The sequence below is a fragment of the Brassica oleracea genome, chromosome C9 (assembly GCF_000695525.1).
Source record: "Brassica oleracea var. oleracea cultivar TO1000 chromosome C9, BOL, whole genome shotgun sequence".
Classification (NCBI taxonomy): Eukaryota; Viridiplantae; Streptophyta; class Magnoliopsida; order Brassicales; family Brassicaceae; genus Brassica; species Brassica oleracea.
In genome coordinates this window covers 21,294,719-21,313,694 of record NC_027756.1, presented here as the reverse complement: position 1 = coordinate 21,313,694, position 18,976 = coordinate 21,294,719, and the positions used below count along the sequence as shown (strand labels likewise).

Genomic DNA, 18,976 nt, shown 5'->3' with positions numbered 1-18,976 from the left:
TGTCTTCATCACTAGAGTGTGAATTTCATCTTCTCCCGAGATCCATCTTCTCTCACCCCCATCTTTGATGTAACTTCCTCCATGATCAAAACATATGATTGTAATAGGAGAGACCATAGATTACCTGAAACAAAAATTATGATTAGTTAACCGTTTAAAGAATCTAAGTTGTCCAAGATCTTTGGTACATATTCGATTTAGTAATACAAGTAATACATGTTTTACCTTAGTAGTACTAGTAATTCCAGTAGTTTCTATAAATTTTCACTTTTGTTGATTTAACCCTTTTGACTGACCAAAAAGGTATTATACAACCCACAATATCATCTACCAATATTGTAATGTATTATTTTGCTTTAAAACAGTGAAAAATTAGCATAAATATACAAAATAGTCCTGTAACTTCATTTTTATACCAATATACCTAAAACTTTATTTTTTCATCGGTTTAAGTTTGTTTAATCAACAAATAACGTGTTACAAAACCCACAATATCGTCTAACACATTTTTTATGTTTTTTTTCTATCAAAATCGTGTTAAAAAGGAGATTCTTCCTCAAATTTTACTTTCATATTTCTTTGAAAACTTTCACGATTTTTACAGCTAAGTTTTTATTTTTTCGTTACTCATAACACATAGAACATAAGTAGTATATTATTATGAAAATTTCATGAAAAAAACGTATCAATTTTCGTCAAAAGAACCTTTAAAAAACGTCAATGGAGCTTGAAGGGGAAGAATGATTCGTAGGTGGTTGGGAAAAAGGGAGCAAGATGTGAGAAAAGGGAACAAGATGGACAGCTGTGAGAAGGAGAGAGGTAGATGGGGTGTGGGGTCACCTGTTAGGTGTCCAATAAATTATGGGCTTTATGAAGGGTCCGCTTTTTAATTTTAAAATTAGAAATAACACATGGGGCTGCTAAATAAAGATAATAATATAATTAATAGTTGAGGGTAATAGAGAGAGGGAAAATATGATAGGATAGTTAGAAAAGAAGTGGGGTAATGAGAATACAAAATTTCCAAGCGGGTCAATATAGATTACTTTCCTCTTTCAAAAGAGGAAGAAATAAGAGCATCACAGGCCTGGAAGAAAAGAAAAGCATCCTCTCTCCTTGCGATATATGTTCTCCGCCTCCTTTACCTTCAGACCAGTAGCAGCTCCGGTGACCGGCGCGTGGCGGCTCCGTTAGCGCCACCGCCGGTCAGATCTGTCGTGGATTTTCTCCTTCTTTGTTCTTCACTTTTTAGTTTTCTGTTTGATGAAGATATAGTGGTTGAGGAGCTTGGGGGCTTGCAGCTTGGTGTGGTTTGTCGCATCTACCTTGGGTATGTTGTATGCTGAAGCCGTTTCTGAATGTCGTATATGCAGTCACGGCTTTGGCTGGGTTTAGTTGCACATGTCTTGATCCATATCTAGATCCAATCCTCCATGGTTTGCGGGTTCTTTTCAAGTTTTTCTTATCTAAATTTCTTTTTTTATTTCATGGAATTTCCTGTAGTTGATTAGTCGTGGAATTTTGTCCTTATCTTTTTGGAAAAATCATGGCTCTACCAAATGGTCTCTTGGTTTCTAAGCTTGTAATGTTTTTGAGCTACGGTGCTATTGTGAACGGTTTCCTGTCTTGCTGCCGGCATCTTTCAGTTGTCGGTGAAGTTTTGGCGGATTGACCTCGGTTTCTCCAGTTATTATGAGAATGGAGAGTTCAGTGTAAGGCTTTTATCGAGGTGTAGTATGGTCGCATGACGTGCGTCGCTGCTTCTGTATCCGGAAGAGGAGGAGACCGTAGAGTGGTTCGATCTTGCCGGGTTATAAAGTCTGGGTTCGTTGGTGTGGAGAGGAGTGCTCTCAGTTTGGTGTCGTTAGAGGTTGAGGTTATCGTTCGGTGGGCCGTGGGCGACAACGATAAATCTCGTTCAGAAACACCTGTAGTTGTTGGGTTGATGCAAGTTTTGTGTGCTAGGTTCATTGTGAGTTCCATTGAATTTTCTTAAGTTAGATGTAGAGTTGTATTTGTTCGTTTAAGCTGTCCCGGTGTGGGTTTAAGTTGCATGTTCATGGGCTCTAGCTGCTGTGAATCAGCTTATGTATCAGAATGGAAAAAAAATAAAAAATAAGAGTATCATTATCTAAGGCTTCGATTGGTAACACTTGAGTAATCGCGGAATGGCGGAATTACGGAATAAAATTGGTGGAATCTAAAACTTGCGGAATGGCGAAATTACGGAATAAAATTGGTGGAATCTAAAAGTTGTGGAACAAAAATCTAGTGTGATTGGATAGTTTTCTTGCGGAATTGCTTAATGAAAATTATTTTAAAATTTTATAATTATTACATACCATTATTGTTCTTCTTTGATTGTAACTCCGGTACGGTTTTTTAATCGCATATAAACGGTATAGCGTTTCCTTTCATAGTCATAATGGTTTTTGATTTTGTTGTAATTATAATTTTTACCAGTCCTTTGATAAAACTCGGTAACTAATCTCTTTTTACCCTCCTTACTAGGATGAAAATTTACATAACCATCCATTCTCATGCAAAGGTAATTGTTGGTGGTTGTATACAAATGCTTTTATGGAACTGAGGTAGAGAGATAATTAATTTTCAAAAGTTTCAGCAAATAAATGAGAAAAACACACTTATTCACTTATTGCAAGTTTACTTGAAAAAAATTAAGCAAAAACTCAACATCTGTGGAATGACGTTTTACTTTGCATTCCATGTATTTTCTTGATTGGTAAATTTTTTGCGGAATCACGTTTTTCCGCCATTAAGCGATTACGCAAGTGCTACGGCCTAAGTCTTTTACATGTGTCTCTTAACATAATTATGATTTAAAAAAAAGAAAGAGAAAAATTGTAATTGACATAAGAAACGTCTCCTCTTCCTCTCCCTGTCTCTCCCACATCGATCGCTAATTCAATTCCTTACCTCAGATGCTCTCATCATCATCTGCCAGCCTTCAAACGAACCCTGATTACTCCAATTGCACAATCATCCACCGTGATTGCTCAAACGATGACGACGACGGCGGCGTAAAGGCGGTGAAGAAGCGCGAGATTCTTGATTGCTGGAGCGTCGACGGGTTTGTTCGGCCGGAGAACGTGGGATGACTGACGAGGAGCTGTTCTGGAGAGCGTCGATGGTTCCGGTGAAGGAGGAGTAACCATACGATAGGGTTCCGAAGGTTGCGTTCATGTTTCTGACGAGAGGTTCCGAGCCAGGTACGTGTTCAATTTTGATGCAAAACGATATCAATCTGCTTAACCCACTACTTTCCTTTTTGTAAATCTTTCAAAATATCATCCGATTTGATTTTGATGTTGAACCTGTGCAGATATTTGTTCCTATCCATGGTGTTGTACATTGGACCCTTGCAGTAATTAACAAAAGGGAATGCAAATTCATGTATTTTGATTCGCTTAATGGATCTGATCCTACAATTTTGACTGCCATGATCATAAACTTAATCCCATTTACATTTTTTTTTGGAGATACAATGCTGTGATAGTTGCAAGTAATGATGTGACTTGAATTGGTTTAGGCTAAGTACTTTGGTGTGGATCTGTTGTGAAACTTCTTAGTCGTGTGAGTTCTCTTTTGATTTGGTTCGATGGATTTAACTCGGATTGCTTGCCAGTGTTTGCTTTGGCAGGATGATAACTGTGATGGAAGCAGAAAAAATGTGAGGTTTGACTTGTCGTCAATGTAAAATCTTCAAGACTAAGAGTGATGCTGTCTTCTGTTCAAAATGTATCAAGGTTAAGAAGCGCTATTGCTATGCAGAGCTTGTTTGCGAGAGCCTTTGCTTGTCAAGGTAAGTGGGCTTCAGATTCCTTTGTTCTGGTCTCAGGAGACCTCCCGCTTGAATATCAGACCTGATATAGTATGTAATGATCCCTCTCTTCTCCACAACATATAGTTTCTTATCTCTTCTTGTGCTGATTTCTCTTTTATGTTGTAAAGTGATTACGAAAGCGATATAAAGCTGATTTCTCTGTTTCATTCTTTCATTTGATGTCAGATTCAGATTCAAAATCCTCTGTTTTTGTTTCAGGGTGTTTCTAGCTACGTGGAATGTAGGTGGAAGAACACCGAACAACGATCTCAACCTAGAAGACTTCTTGCTCATTGAAGGCACAGCAGATTTATACATCTGTGGGTACGAATCTTGATTCATGGGTCTTGATAAAGTCTCAACCTTTATGACACATCGTCTACTGACTCTAAGTTTTTTTTTCTTGTCTCTCAGTTTTCAAGAGATTGTTCCGCTTGAATAGACCTGATTTAATATAATACGTAATGGACACAACCTCATATGTTTCTCTGTCGCCTCTCTTTTTCTTCATTGCATTTTCTAATTACACAATTAGAATTTTATTTTCTACTATGTTATTTATTTTAAAATCAATGTTTAAAATGTTATTTTCTTACTATTTTTTATTTCATAAATAAATTTTATTTAAAAAAAATGTTTAATAATTTTTTTTAAAACTTTTAATTAAGAGATTTGAGCACATAACTTCACAATAACTATAAAAAAAAATAAAAAAAAACCGTAAATGGATCTCTACATTAATGATGCTCTAAGGAACTTTCGGAATACGTATTTAACCACCTCGTCGTTTAGAACCGAAACCCGCTGTCGCTTCTTTTAACCTTCTAGGGTTTAAGCCTCTCCCTAGTCCGTGAGATTTTAGCTTTTTGAAAGTTGTAACCTTTCGAAATCATCTGAAGAAGAATCCCATGTCCATGAATGGTCAGAGAAGCTCTCCAATTTCTCTCTCGCCTGAGAAAGTCTTCGTCTTTCCCAGACCCACTCACCTGCAACAAGCACATCCATCGGCTCATCAACTCCAGCTGCGGCGTCCTCTCTCTCAAACTCGTAGCTTACCTAGTCTCCAGAGGCTACACTCCTCATCGCTCTTCCTTCAATTCAATCGTATCCTTCGTTTGCAGATCAGGGCAGGTTAAATTCGCTGAAGACATCGTTCGGGCCATGCCCAAGTTCGGATCTTTACCGGATGTTGTGTCTTATAACTCTCTGATCGATGGGTACTGTAGAAACGGCGATGTGGGTAACGCTAGTTTGGTGTTTGAGAGGCTAAGAAGAGTCTCTGATGGTTTGTTTATCTGCAGACCTGATGTGGTTAGCTTCAACTCCTTGTTTAATGGGTTTGGCAAGAAGAAGATGTTGGTGGAGGTTTTTGTGTATATGGGTGTTATGTTCAAGTGCTGTTCGCCGAATGTTGTTACTTACAGTACTTGGATCGACGCGTTCTGCAAATCCGGGGAGTTGGAATTGGGGTTGAATAGCTTTAGGTTTATGAAGAGAGATGGTTTGGCTCCAAATGTGGTTACTTTCACTTGTTTGATCGACGGGTATTGCAAATCCGGGGTGGGCTTGGAGGTTGCGGTTTCGCTATACGAAGAAATGAGGCGCGCTGGGATGTCTATTAACGTTGTTACTTACAGTGCGTTGATAGATGGGTTCTGCAAACAAGGGGAAATGCAGAGGGGCGAGGACTTGTATTTGCAAATGCGCGATGATGGATTGGAGCCTAACTCTCTTGTATACACCGCGTTTATCGACGGGTATTTCAAGAATGGCGATGCTGATAACGCCATGAAGTTTCTTGCCAAAATGCTTAACCAAGGGATGAAGCTTGATACCGCGGCTTACGGTGTAATCGTATCGGGACTCTGCGGTAACGGTAAAGTGAAGGAGGCAGCAGAGGTGGTAGATGATATGGAGAAAGGTGGTTTAGTTCCCGATGAGATGATTTTGACGACGATGATGAATGGTTATTTTAAATCCGGGCGGGTCAAGGATGCGGTTAAGGTGTACGGCGAGTTCATAGCGAGAGGGTTTGAGCCTGATGTTGTAGCGCTTACGGCTCTGATCGATGGGCTTGCGAAGAGCGGGCGGCTACATGAAGCTGTAGCTTATTTCTGCAAGGAGAGAGCTAATGATGTTATGTACACTGTGGTTATCGATGCTTTGTGCAAAGAAGGAGACTTTATAGAAGTTGAGAGACTCTTTGAAGCTGGACTTGTTGTGGATAAGTTCATGTACACTTGTTGGATTGCTGGTTTGTGTAAGCAAGGGAACTTGGTGGGTGCGTTTAAGTTAAAAACCAAAATGGTTCAAGAGGGCCTCGAGCTCGACTTGCTAACGTACACGACGTTGATCAACGGTTTAGCTAGCAAGGGGTTGATGGTGGAGGCTAGACAGGTTTTCGACGAAATGCTGAGAAGAGAGATTAGACCTGATTCAGCTGTGTTTGATCTGTTGATTAGAGCTTATGAAAAAGAGGGAGACATAACTGCTGCTTCAGAGTTGTTTCTTGATATGCAAACTAGAGGGCTTGTAACAGTGGTAAGTGATGCGGATTGCAGTAAACAATGTGACAATGAAGTCACCTGTACTTAAATTTACTAGTGATTTTGTTATATGTGATCTTCTGAGTTTTAGCTGGGAAATGGAACATGTGTCTCTGCTTTATTACTTATTAGATATCGTCTTTAAGATTGATCAGTGGTTCCTGATGTTTGTATTTGAGGGAGGGCATGTTGCTCTAATCTTAAGCCATTTAACGATACAGTTAGAATGGAAATGGTACTTGCAAGGAAGAGCGCATGAAGCTCTGCTCCATCCTCATAAGAACTCAGGCATGCACAACTGTTCTGCCGAAAAGAAAACCAAAGTAGACATCTTTCAAACTTTATTAAAAAAAAAAAAAAGAGTTTGAAAGTAACAAAAATGTTGTCATAACAGATTGGCTTTACCGCATCGTCAGCAAGAAATGTTCTTTCAGTTGCACAAAACTAATACAAACATTCCTCATAATGCAGTCATCATCATACACGGATGAATCCAACACTGAGATAGGCAAACATGTATCCAATATAAGAGCCCGAATTACTAAACCATAGATAGAGCTCACAAATTATTTAACAGAACCTTTGTTACCTACATTATTCCGAAAATATCACTTGAATAAAGAATCCTCAAATGAGATGATGAGTTTCGAATTTGAACCTAAACTTTAGGTTGATCTTATCAAATCTAATGAAACAAAATAAGTATAACTCGGAACCTTTTTATTGGATTTGGTATAATAAAACAAAAGGATGAGGTAGGTGGGCCAAAGGCCCAAAGACAATGACAGAATCGAAATGATAAAACTCGTGGCGCATACTCAATCTGATTTACAACCGAAAGGAGACAAAAGCTGCCTCGAACAGTGGGCCTATAGAAATCCTCCCCAAATCCTAATCCTTATCCTTTTACCTTCTCTTTTATTCTCCCTTTCCTTCTCCTCCCCTTCGTCTCAAAGCAATCACCCCCGATTACTTCGTGTCTCCATCATCTCAGTGGTCTAGATGATGGAGTTGAGTTCTTTCTTCCCCACCTTCTGCTCCCCTGATCTCTTACTTTTCATAGCACCGCTCTGGATCGCTGTAGTTATCGGGGTTTTGGTGGGTTGGGTATGGAGACCAAGTTGGGCCAGAGATGATAAAATCTTCACTTTCTTCAACAACAACCTTCCCCTTCCCGCCGCCACTACTACTACCACCGTCCCTTCATTTGAATCTCGCCAGGTGTATAAAGAGAAATCTGGGTTTGTGACGGGCGATGATTTTAGGCATCTATGGAACTTGGTCGAGGTCAAAGACGGTGGTCCTTCCTGGATTCAAATGATGGACCGGTCTACTCCCACCTTCTCTTACCAAGCTTGGAGAAGAGATCCTCACGATGGGCCGCCACAGTACCGTAGCAGAACTGTGTTCGAAGACGCCACTCCTGAGATGGTGAGGGATTTCTTCTGGGATGATGACTTCCGTTCCAACTGGGATGATATGCTTTTGTTTTCTTCGACGCTCGAGGCTTGTAAGGATACTGGGACTATGGTTGTTCAATGGGTCCGAAAGGTTACTACTCTCTTCTTGTTTATACCAAGCTTTTTTTTTGTTTTGTCGCTCGATTGACTGTGGTATCTTTGTGGCAGTTCCCGTTCTTTTGTAGCGACAGGGAGTATATCATAGGCCGGAGAATATGGGACGCTGGCCGAGTCTTTTACTGCGTTACTAAGGTAGTGTTCTTTAAAAAAAAAAGTTAAATATATATACAGGCCTTTATAAATTTGTAAATAAATAATAATAAATAATATTATAAATAAACTCTTACAAAATTGTCTATAGCCCCAAAATTTGTTTAGGTTCTTGTGGATCTGAATTTTGTTATTCTATTGTATTTTGTTTTAGGGAGTACAATACCCGTCTGTACCACGACAAAGCAAGCCACGGCGTGTTGACTTATACTATTCAAGCTGGTGCATCCGTGCAGGTATGTAGTACCACTGTCATGTACTTTTGCCTATGTTATGTAATTTCATATATTTTTTTATCGTTTGTGTAGTTGAATCAAAAAGAGGGAATGGTGAGATGACATCTTGCGAGGTTCTACTATTTCATCACGAAGATATGGGGATACCGTGGGAGATAGCAAAGCTCGGGGTGAGACAGGGGATGTGGGGTGCGGTGAAGAAAATAGAGCCTGGCTTACGTGCGTATCAGAGGGCTAAAGCAGCAGGAGCAGGTTTATCACCAAGTGCCATCATGGCTCAAATCAACACTAAAGTGAGTGTGGAGGAGTTTATGAACGAGAGGGATTCGACAGGAGAGGTTGCAGGAGATGAGAAGCCGTCGTCTGGGAAAAACATACCGAAGATGCTAGTGGTGGGAGGGGCGATTGCGCTTGCGTGTACATTGGACAAAGGGCTGTTGACAAAGGCGGTGATATTCGGAGTAGCGAGAAGGTTTGCAAGAATGGGAAAGAGGATGTAGGAGAATGAATGTGTACATGTAAAGTGTTAAGGGAGCGAATGATGGTGATGTGAGGCAATTCAAATAGAGAAAGAAAGGCTGTTTCATTTGTCTTGGTGAATGTATCAATCATGTAAAAGCAAAGAGAAAAAGAGAGAGAGAGAGAGAGGATTAATTCTTTTAGTCTTGGATTTGTGTTAATAAACATATCAAACCTTTTTTATATTGTCTGAATTTCTGATGAAGTGAAAGTCATGGGGATTTGATAACAAAACACAGAGACGAAATCTATTTTGAAGAAACAAGAGTAAATTTTTCCTTTGCTTTCAATAAGTCTGAAGTCTCTCAACATTTTTTGTTGTTATTGGAACATATCAGAAACAAATAGGCTTGGGAGCTAGCCCCTTTGGCACGGGTGAAACTGTTACGCTTGAAGTGCTGCTATATATATTGACTCATTCCTTAGGACCTTTCCCATTATTGATACCCAGTCAGAATCTCAGTTGGTTTACTACCATGATAGTGCAGTGATATTGTCACCACCATATCATACTAAGCCATGGACAACTTTCTTTAAGACTCCTAGCACTAGAGTATAGTCCGTTCACTAGCGTCGAACCTGCTAACCAAGCTGGGAAAAAGATAACATATGGACCATGCTCAATTTCGCACTGGGGTTGCCTTCAGATAACAAGAGGATTACAGGTTTACTCATGGGGGGAGGGGAGCTCGGCAAAAGGGTGTTTTCTCAAGCTATAATGGCTTATTCTATGTAGGAGATTGATGACCTATGGTGCTGGCAGATGTTACTTGAACTTGACCTTTGGCTGCCCGCTTGTTGAAACTATAGTTAACAAGTTGACTATCAAAGTGAGTTTAATTAGCATTTTCTACCAATCGCTATAATTTCTTTTCTTGTTGTTAGCAAGCACTCGCTAACACATGGTGCAATCGTAGTATAGCAATAGGCGTAGAATTCATATTTTTGTAAAACTGATTAATGTTATGTGACGTTTTTTGGCGGGTGTACTATACGTTCAAACCAATAAACATGCTTGTATCGGCGTTTTTCTCGTCTTTGTGGCTTCTCTTGCTTATGTACACATGGATCTCAATATCGCAAAAAAAAAGTAGAAATCTCACATAAAAGTCCTTCACTTTCATTTATCGACTCCTAAAAGATATAGACTGTTTTAGTTATCTTTGACTCACTGTGTTTCCAATGAACTGTTGTAGATAGTATCTTGCTCTCAAGTCTTGATTTCCTCAGTTTTGTTAAGCGATGACAAGAGTTAGGCAGGCATGGGCATTTTAACCTGGACCCGAAAACCGGAACCGGAACCGACCCAAAAATATCCGACCCGGAACCGGACCGAAAATTTACAAGTACCTTTTGGATTTAAATTTTTTTACCCGAAAGAACCGGAACCAAAAGGAACCGACCAGAATAAATCCAGACCCGAAAAGAACCGATCCGAATAGACCCGACACGATAAGAACCGATTTGTAGCCGACTTAAAAACATGTATATCTAAAACTATAATGTTTTCGTGTTCTATTTTATATATATTATTTTATGAATTAGTTGAAATATCTTTTGTTAACAACATTTGTTATTATTTTTTAAAATTTTTTTAAGTAATATGAAGCTTTAAAATGTAAAATTTAGAGTTTAAAAATGTTTTATTTTAATTATTAATAGTTTCATTTAAGTTATTTTGTAAAACTTTAAATATATATGACAAATATCAACTAAATTTGATGGAATTGAGTATATCATGTTCTTTTCAGATCCTAAATACCCGAACCCGACCCAGATCCGATATGGATCCGAAAAATTACGGGTATTTTATGGGTATTTTAATTATAGACCCGAACCGACCCGGACCCAAAAAGAACCGATCCGAACCCGAACCAAAATTTTTTAAGTACCTATTAGGTCTAAATATTTAGGACTCAAAAACCCAGACCCGAAAGAAACCGGCCCGAATCCGACCCGAAGATCCGAAGATCCAAACGCCTGAGCCTAATAAGAATTAACCATTCCACCAAGTGAAGTCGAGGAGATAACCTTACAATGGCAATGAATTTTGAACATTCAATTTCATTAATGTTTTGTAGTATGAGTATCCATACTCGTGAGATTGTATGTATGGTTTCTCTTCAGATAATCAAATTAGAATATAATGATGAAGGTAACAAATTAATTAGCCATCTACATAGTTCTTATATTCACAAAATAATTTAATTGTATACCCACATAGTTCATTATATTATTATATAATAGCCACTACTGATATGTCAAACATGTTAACTTTCATAACACTAAGTCACTAACACATGCAAACATAAAACTTTAAAAAACAGCTATTACTTTTACAGTATGTATAGTTACTATTTTAGAATGTAAACTTTTTAGTTTTAGATGACTTTAGGTGAGTTGAAATCTACAATGATTTTAGTTAAAACTAATTTAGAAACTCATAAAATATGAGATTTTTGATTTTTTTTGTAACTAAAAATTTCTACCAAAACACTCTAAAATAACAACAAGAATCTTAAAATTTATAACTTAAAATATTTTCAATAACAACAGATTTCAAAATAATTTATCAAATAAAAAGTCCAAATGACAGTATTTTTTAATAAAAAAATCATGTTTAAACAAAAATGTATTTGTAATTTTAAGAAAAAAATACATTAGTAATATTTAGAAATCATTAAAAATTAAATTTAAAAATATTTGCAAATTCTATATATGGTATTAATATCATAATATGTCATCTCGTACTGTGATCACGCACTTTTCATTGTGTCTCTACTTCTTTTATAGAAAAACACCACTTGTGACTTGTGTGTTGATTTTTTCCCATCAAAAACAAAATAAAAGCATTAACGAAAATAAATAAAATTTAATAAGAGTCATAAATTTCGTTAATCCGCAAATCAAAACTCATTCGGGGAAAGCGAGTAACTGCGCAGCCACAGATGAGTCGCCTCCATCTTCTTCTTCTTCTTCTTCTTCAGCAGATCTGATTGCTTTCGTGTTGAACACTCCGCCGCTCTTCTGATCGCGATTTAGGTCGTCGGAGATTTCGATTTAGGTTGATTCTTGATTACAACATGTCAGACGCTCTTTCGGCGATTCCCGCCGCCGTTCATCGCAACCTCTCCGATAAACTCTACGAGAAGCGCAAAAATGCCGCGATTGAGGTTTGCCAATCAAATCTGCATCTTAGGGTTTTCATAACGATGACGATGATGATGATATGTGCGTTTTGCGTCTTTTTGATTTGTAGATTGAGAATACTGTGAAGCTTTTAATTGCTGCGGGTGACCATGACAAGATCTCCAAAGTCATTGATGTGTTGATTAAGGAGTTTGCTAAATCTCCTCAAGCTAATCATCGAAAGGTTTGATTTCTTTAGCATTTTTAGATCTGTTAGGGTTTTCGATTTTTACTGCAATGTTCTTTGTATTTTTGCATAGGGTGGACTCATTGGCTTAGCTGCTGTAACTGTTGGTTTGGCCACAGAAGCTGCTCAATACCTTGAGGTATCTATATGTAAATAGACTGCTACATTGTTTATCAATGTTATTTTTTACTCTAATCCAATCTGATTGTTGATTTTGATTTGTCGAACGTGAAGCAAATAGTCCCACCTGTGATTGACTCCTTTACCGATCAAGATAGCCGAGTTCGGTACTATGCATGTGAAGCTCTCTATAACATTGCAAAGGTAAAGACTATAGTACTTAACATCCGTGTCGATTGGTTTTATCTTATGTGCTATTGCCATTGATGCACCATGTGGTTTACTACAGGTTGTGAGAGGGGAGTTCATTTTGTTCTTCAATAAGATTTTTGATGCTTTATGCAAACTCTCGGCTGATTCTGATGCCAATGTCCAAAGTGCTGCTCATCTTTTGGATCGCCTCGTTAAGGTATGGATAGTTTTTTCTTACACATTAGTGGTTTATATATATTTTGGTTGATCATATGCTGACTAGAGTTATACTTGTACCTTGTTGAATAGGATATTGTGACAGAGAGTGATCAATTCAGGTGTGTAAGCTAGCTTTTTCGGTTGTGCTTGTCAGAAACAAAACTGGTATTGTTAACTTCAAAGAACTGACTCTCCATTTGATTTCACTTTTTTGGCATTTGGATTTTGCAGTATTGAGGAATTCATACCCCTGTTAAAAGAACGCATGAACGTTTTAAACCCTTATGTTCGACAATTTCTGGTAGGATGGATCACTGTTCTTGACAGTGTTCCAGACATTGATATGCTCGGGTTTCTGCCAGATTTTCTTGATGGTAATTGTAGTTTTGATAACTTTAGCTAGATATATATATATATATATATATATATATGGCCTTATCCAAGTTTATTTATTTGTGTTTTTCGGCGAACTCCCAGGGTTATTCAATATGTTGAGCGACTCTAGTCATGAAATACGACAGCAAGCTGATTCAGCTCTGTCAGAGTTTCTTCAAGAGATTAAAAATTCACCAGTAAGCTTTCTGCTGTGTCCTGATTTAAAATCCTGCTACAAAATCCCTTTTCAGTATGTTTTTCTTTAGGTTTCTCATTTCTTGTTATTAGTGTACTTTCTATAAGATTTCATCGCTACATTTCTGACCGGAGTAGTTCTATTGTTGAAAGTCTGTAGATTATGGTCGCATGGCTGAAATACTGGTGCAGAGGGCGTCTTCTTCTGATGAATTCACTCGGTTAACGGCTATCACATGGGTAAGAAGAAAAATCCATGTTTCTGTTTGGCCTCTTACTGGAGATTCATAGGCTTAGAATATGTGTTTAAAATAAAAATTGTACTCTTGTAGATAAACGAGTTTGTAAAACTTGGAGGTGACCAGCTCGTGCGTTACTATGCTGATATTCTTGGAGCTATCTTGCCTTGCATATCTGACAAAGAAGAAAAAATCAGGGTGGTAAGTGCTTTTCAAGTGATGAAAACTGTAGCTCTCGTATGCAACGTTTCACTTTTTTTGTGTTTTTGTTTTGGTTTGCATAAGGTTGCTCGTGAAACCAACGAAGAACTTCGTTCAATCCATGTTGAACCCTCAGATGGTTTTGATGTCGGTGCGATCCTCTCTGTAGCAAGGAGGTTAGTTTTTTTTCTTATGCCTTTGTTTGATCCTTCTGAATGCTGTCATTGTTCGGCCGATTTTGTGACCTGTGAGTTTTTGCAATTACAGGCAGCTATCAAGCGATCATGAGGCTACCCGAATTGAAGCCTTGAATTGGATATCAACACTTTTGAACAAGCATCGTACTGAGGTGAAGAGAGCAGCTCTCTTTGGCACCAATCTTTTTTTAAATCACTCCTTTTGTTCGTGACTTTATAACTAAATTGGGAATGTCGTAACAGGTCCTGTGCTTCCTGAATGACATATTTGACACACTGCTAAAAGCACTATCTGATTCTTCTGATGACGTGAGTTTTACTTCCATGAGTGTTAGTTTGGTGAATTTTATGCTGCATATGGTTGGTTTTATCTAATATTAAATTTATTTGATATTGAACTATCTTGACATGAAAATATATCATAGGTGGTGCTCTTGGTTCTGGAGGTTCATGCTGGTGTAGCAAAAGATCCACAATACTTTCGCCATCTCATCGTCTTTTTAGTCCACAATTTTCGAGCTGACAATTCTCTATTGGAAAGGTTACTCATATCTTATAATCTGTCTTAAAGTTTCTGGAAATAACATATTATTAAGTTGGTCGAAACATATGTCGTTCAGGCGTGGTGCCATTATTGTCCGGAGATTGTGTGTACTTTTGGATGCCGAAAGAGTCTATCGAGAGCTCTCAACTATACTCGAGGGAGAAGATAATCTTGACTTTGCTTCAACCATGGTTCAGGTATTTATCCTTTCCGAAGTTTCTTCGGTTAAGGGATGTTTGAAACATTTAGATGATTGGTTTAGTTTGCATGTTTTAGAAGTCTTTTTCCGTTCATGTTATTTCTCACTTTGACTTGTTAATAACCAGATTTTCTTTTTCCCTTTTCTTTTGTTTAATGTTTCAGGCATTGAATTTGATTTTGCTTACAGCCCCAGAGTTATCAAAACTAAGAGGTCTTCTAAAAGGTTCACTCATCAATCGCGAAGGGAGAGAACTTTTTGTTGCCTTGTACGCCTCATGGTGCCATTCACCTATGGCTATTATAAGCCTCTGCTTATTAGCTCAGGTAGCCTACAACAGCAAAAAAAATGATTTCTTGTTGTATATTTCGTAAAAGATCACCATCCGATATTGAATATTAGTAAATGAAATTATTGACAGGCGTACCAGCACGCAAGTGTCGTGATTCAATCATTGGTAGAAGAAGACATAAACGTCAAGTTTCTTGTACAGCTTGATAAATTGATCCGGCTTCTCGAAACTCCAATCTTTACTTACCTTAGATTGCAGGTTTGCTTGATTTATCTCAACCCAAATAGATATCTCCTTTTTCCGGCCTCTTCTTTTCATTGCTATTGAAACCTTTTCTCCTTTACAGCTTCTGGAACCAGGAAGATACACATGGTTGCTGAAAACACTTTATGGTCTTCTAATGTTACTTCCTCAGGTAAAAAACCGAAGTAGAGAACAACTTGTTCGATGTATTGGCATTTGGCAACATTGGTGGCTCTTTATAGTAGTTTTGTTTTTCTCATGTATGCAGCAAAGTGCGGCGTTTAAGATACTTCGGACAAGACTCAAAACTGTCCCAACGTACTCATTCAGTGGCGGTGGAGACCAAATAAGCAGAGCATCGTCAGGAGTTCCATTCTCTCAATATATGAATCATCACGAGGACGATGATGCAGAAGACATTAATATCACCAGTTCTCACCAGGGAATCAATTTTGCTGCACGGTTGCAACAATTTGAGAATGTACAGAGTCAGCATCGTGTCCAGGCAAGGAATAATGTCAAGTACACATATACCACTTCCTCTTCTTCTACATCAAAGGTAAAGACAGCGCAACCTATGTTTGATCACAGAACAATTTCACAGTTCAACAGTTTTTTTTATACAAATTAAATTACACAACTTTGCCAAATCAAGTTCTATGTTTAGTCATATCATCATTCAGTTTTACGGAAAAATGCGAAATAAAAGAAATTATGTAGCTGTTGTTAGATTTACAAACGTTACCAATTGGAGTAGTCTGTTAAGTTTTGTTTTGACGTAATATATATCTTTAATTTGATGTTTTAGGAGGTGAAGAGATCTGAAGATGAAGAAGAAGAACAACATAAACCACCACCTTCCTCGAGATCATCATCAGTTGCAGACAACAGTCGACCTCCATCAAGATCCTCAAGAAAAGGCCCTGGTCAATTACAGCTTTAACATCCCTGGTATGGTAAAATGATATATCGTTATCAATCATAATAATAATATCCATCCCGTGCATCATCATCAGTATTCTTCGTTTGGACACCACCGATCCATTTTGTCTACTGTAAAATTGTATATCTCTCCATTCTTAGTAACTCTTCAAGTTTCCTCGGAACTTGTCTAAAAAAAAGCTACTACGGTCGTGTCCGTCCTCTCTTCTCTTATCTCTCTGTCGGGTTTTTTATTTACGAGAGATTCTTCAGTCTACCTTTTTTGTTTTCTTTTTCTTGAATCTGCTGCTTCACTGTTGTTTCTTTTTATTGAAGGGGAGATTATTTGTTTCCTTTGTGGATGTAAGCAAAAAAAGAAAGTCATCATGTGGTTTTGTGTTGTTTTTTATATAACTGGAAAACCACATGAGGAAAATGGTGTAGAGATTACTTGATTGGATATTTATGTTGAATGATGCTTCTTGCTTCTTGCTTGCTCCTATGATCTCTACTCTCTTGTTTTCGCAATGATAAATATATACATTCTACAAAGTTTGTTGCTGAGACTAGGCATGAGCATTATGGGTACAACCGTACAAGGTTGGATAGTCGGATAATATAATTGACTAAAACTGTCACCTGAACTATATCCATGTAAAGTAAGGGTTGGATCAATTGGGTATCTGATAAAAGTAAGGGTGATTTCAAAACGATAACTTTTTATTTGGATGGCAGTTACGCAAAGTATACTTACAAGCAGAAGACGTTGCATCTCGGTGAGTTTATTAGAGGTAAATAAAAACGGTATCGAGTGAATTGTTTTGAAAATATTTTTTTTTTAAAAGATGTTGAGGAAGAAGATGCAAGATGCAACCCTCAAATACAAGATGCAACCCTCATCTCGGTGAGTTTTTTTTTAAAAGATGCAAGATGCAACCCTCAAATACATCCAAGCCGCTCTCGTCACAGCCAATCTCGTCAGATCAAAGTATCCACCCACATTCTTCAACCATCATTCTTGATTCTTTCCCTCCTCAAGCTTTCTTCAACAAGACTTGGGATCCAGTGATCATCCCTCTCCTCAAGTTCCTACACTCTACAAACTCACCGTTCTTGCTCAACGTGTACCCTGACTGCGTCTATCATCAGTCTAACGGCTTATACCGTTAGACTACGCACTGTTCCAGCCTCTCCAAGCCAAAAAAGAAGCTGTAGACGCCAACACGTTGCTAAATTACACAAACGTCTTTATGACGCGGCTTACTTCTTATCTTAACTTAACTCACCAACATTCCCATCGTGGTGACGGAGTCTGGCTGGCCATTGAAGGGAGACGGTCTAGAGCGCGACGAGACTGGAGAATGCAAACAATTACAATAGTAACTTGATACAGCACGTGATCAACAAGACAGGTGTTGGTTATAGAATTGACTTAAATTATTCATTCATATAATCAATGTACAAACTCTACACGGGTATCTGCCTCAATGGTGTTTTGTTCATAACTGGGACTGAGAGTTCCGGTTGCTACGTATATCTACGAGCTTTACAATGAGGACACAAGGCCTGGACCTTTGTCTGAGAAGAACTGGGGGTTGTTTTACACAAACGGGACTCCGGTTTTTACACGTTGCGTTTGGCGGGTGGTGGTGCGGTTTTGGCGAATGATACAACGAACCAGACGTTTTGTGTAGCGAAGGAGAGAGTTGATAAGAAGATGCCACCGCACCCTGCTTCTTGAAACTCAGTGTCTGGTCCGAGGCAAACTGAGCACTCCATGCATCTAAGGGATGCAAAACCAGCACCCTTGCATTTGCGTCTATTAATTTTTCCCCAGTTCTTTAACCAAGAAAATACATGGTGTTAGAATTGGCTCAGAACCCAAACTCCCCATTATCAAAAGTATATTTTAGCGTACATTATCAAAAGTATATTTTAGCGTACATTATCAAAAGTTACACTGAATTCTCTATGAGCCACTTGTTAATATCTTCTATCAAACTAAGTCAGTCACATTGGTAAGGATATTGAGGAAATAACTAATTTACATTGCTCTGATTCATGGTCTAAAGAGAGACAGTAAACCTAAGCTCCATAACCTAATTAGACCTTCGTGGATGTCCATGATCAAACTATATACGTAATTTGGATATACTTGTATCACGTTATGGGGAGATTCTAAGCCACTGTTTGGTCTTTTAGAGGAATCGATTTCCTTATCAAAGTAGGATGTAATGGATGGAAACATCACCACTTTCTGGCCCTCTCCATTAAAGACATCATCCGTTTAACTTAATCTACGTACACAATCGTTCAATTATAACGTTAAATCAATAACAATCTTTCATTTAAAGAACTATTAATAGTGTAGTAGATGTTTTAGCGCAAGAAGCTATGGTAAAATTTCTTCCTTGTTTTTCGTATTCACTACAAGAAAACAGCGGTATTCTGACGGACATTCCGACGGAAAATGAAATCCTCGGAATTTTCCGAGGAATTTCCGAGGATATTTCGAGGAAACCCAAAATTAGGTTTCCTCGGAATTTCTTTGGAATATACCGACAGAATTCCGAGGAAATATCAATCCGTCGGAATATTCCGACGGAATAATAAGGAAAAATGTATTCCTCGGAAAAAACCAATGAATTCCGAGGATATATTATAGCCGTTAGAGAGCCGTTGGGGGATTTTAAAAATTCCGAGGAAATTCCGACGAACTAGCCGTTGGCGTCGGAATTCCGTCGGAATTTTCTCGGTCTGTCGGCAAGATTTCAACTATAAATACAAG

The 18,976-nt window shown here is 38.2% G+C and overlaps 3 protein-coding genes and 1 long non-coding RNA gene across 9 annotated transcripts; all 4 read left to right on the top strand.

The window, feature by feature from the left end:
• Positions 1 to 2,832: 2,832 nt before the first annotated feature.
• LOC106313382 lies at positions 2,833 to 4,342 on the top strand. 6 transcript variants are annotated; one of them, XR_001264373.1, is made up of 4 exons: positions 2,833 to 3,230; positions 3,344 to 3,823; positions 4,064 to 4,168; positions 4,259 to 4,342. It is a non-coding gene; the product is annotated as an uncharacterized LOC106313382 (long non-coding RNA). The 6 variants fall into 6 exon arrangements; XR_001264374.1 differs by having other exon boundaries at positions 3,344 to 3,892; XR_001264370.1 differs by having other exon boundaries at positions 3,344 to 3,896.
• A 169-nt stretch (positions 4,343 to 4,511) lies between these two features.
• LOC106313638 (pentatricopeptide repeat-containing protein At2g01740) lies at positions 4,512 to 6,541 on the top strand. The gene has a single exon (XM_013751506.1). It carries the CDS (start codon positions 4,763 to 4,765, stop codon positions 6,437 to 6,439), a length of 1,677 nt encoding a protein of 558 aa, XP_013606960.1. The 5' UTR covers positions 4,512 to 4,762; the 3' UTR covers positions 6,440 to 6,541.
• A 741-nt stretch (positions 6,542 to 7,282) lies between these two features.
• On the top strand, positions 7,283 to 9,080 carry LOC106318922. The gene is made up of 4 exons (XM_013757092.1): positions 7,283 to 7,941; positions 8,019 to 8,102; positions 8,275 to 8,356; positions 8,429 to 9,080. The coding sequence occupies exons 1-4, from the start codon at positions 7,393 to 7,395 to the stop codon at positions 8,854 to 8,856; spliced, it is 1,143 nt and encodes a 380-aa protein (XP_013612546.1). The 5' UTR covers positions 7,283 to 7,392; the 3' UTR covers positions 8,857 to 9,080.
• A 2,652-nt stretch (positions 9,081 to 11,732) lies between these two features.
• On the top strand, positions 11,733 to 16,676 carry LOC106319056 (protein VAC14 homolog). Its single transcript, XM_013757275.1, has 20 exons — positions 11,733 to 12,048; positions 12,135 to 12,248; positions 12,325 to 12,390; positions 12,486 to 12,575; positions 12,661 to 12,780; positions 12,873 to 12,901; positions 13,014 to 13,156; positions 13,260 to 13,354; positions 13,506 to 13,592; positions 13,685 to 13,792; positions 13,877 to 13,968; positions 14,060 to 14,141; positions 14,233 to 14,298; positions 14,415 to 14,530; positions 14,610 to 14,730; positions 14,897 to 15,058; positions 15,154 to 15,282; positions 15,371 to 15,439; positions 15,536 to 15,826; positions 16,076 to 16,676. Exons 1-20 carry the CDS (start codon positions 11,959 to 11,961, stop codon positions 16,208 to 16,210), a joined length of 2,205 nt encoding a protein of 734 aa, XP_013612729.1. The 5' UTR covers positions 11,733 to 11,958; the 3' UTR covers positions 16,211 to 16,676.
• The last annotated feature ends 2,300 nt before the right edge of the window (positions 16,677 to 18,976 follow it).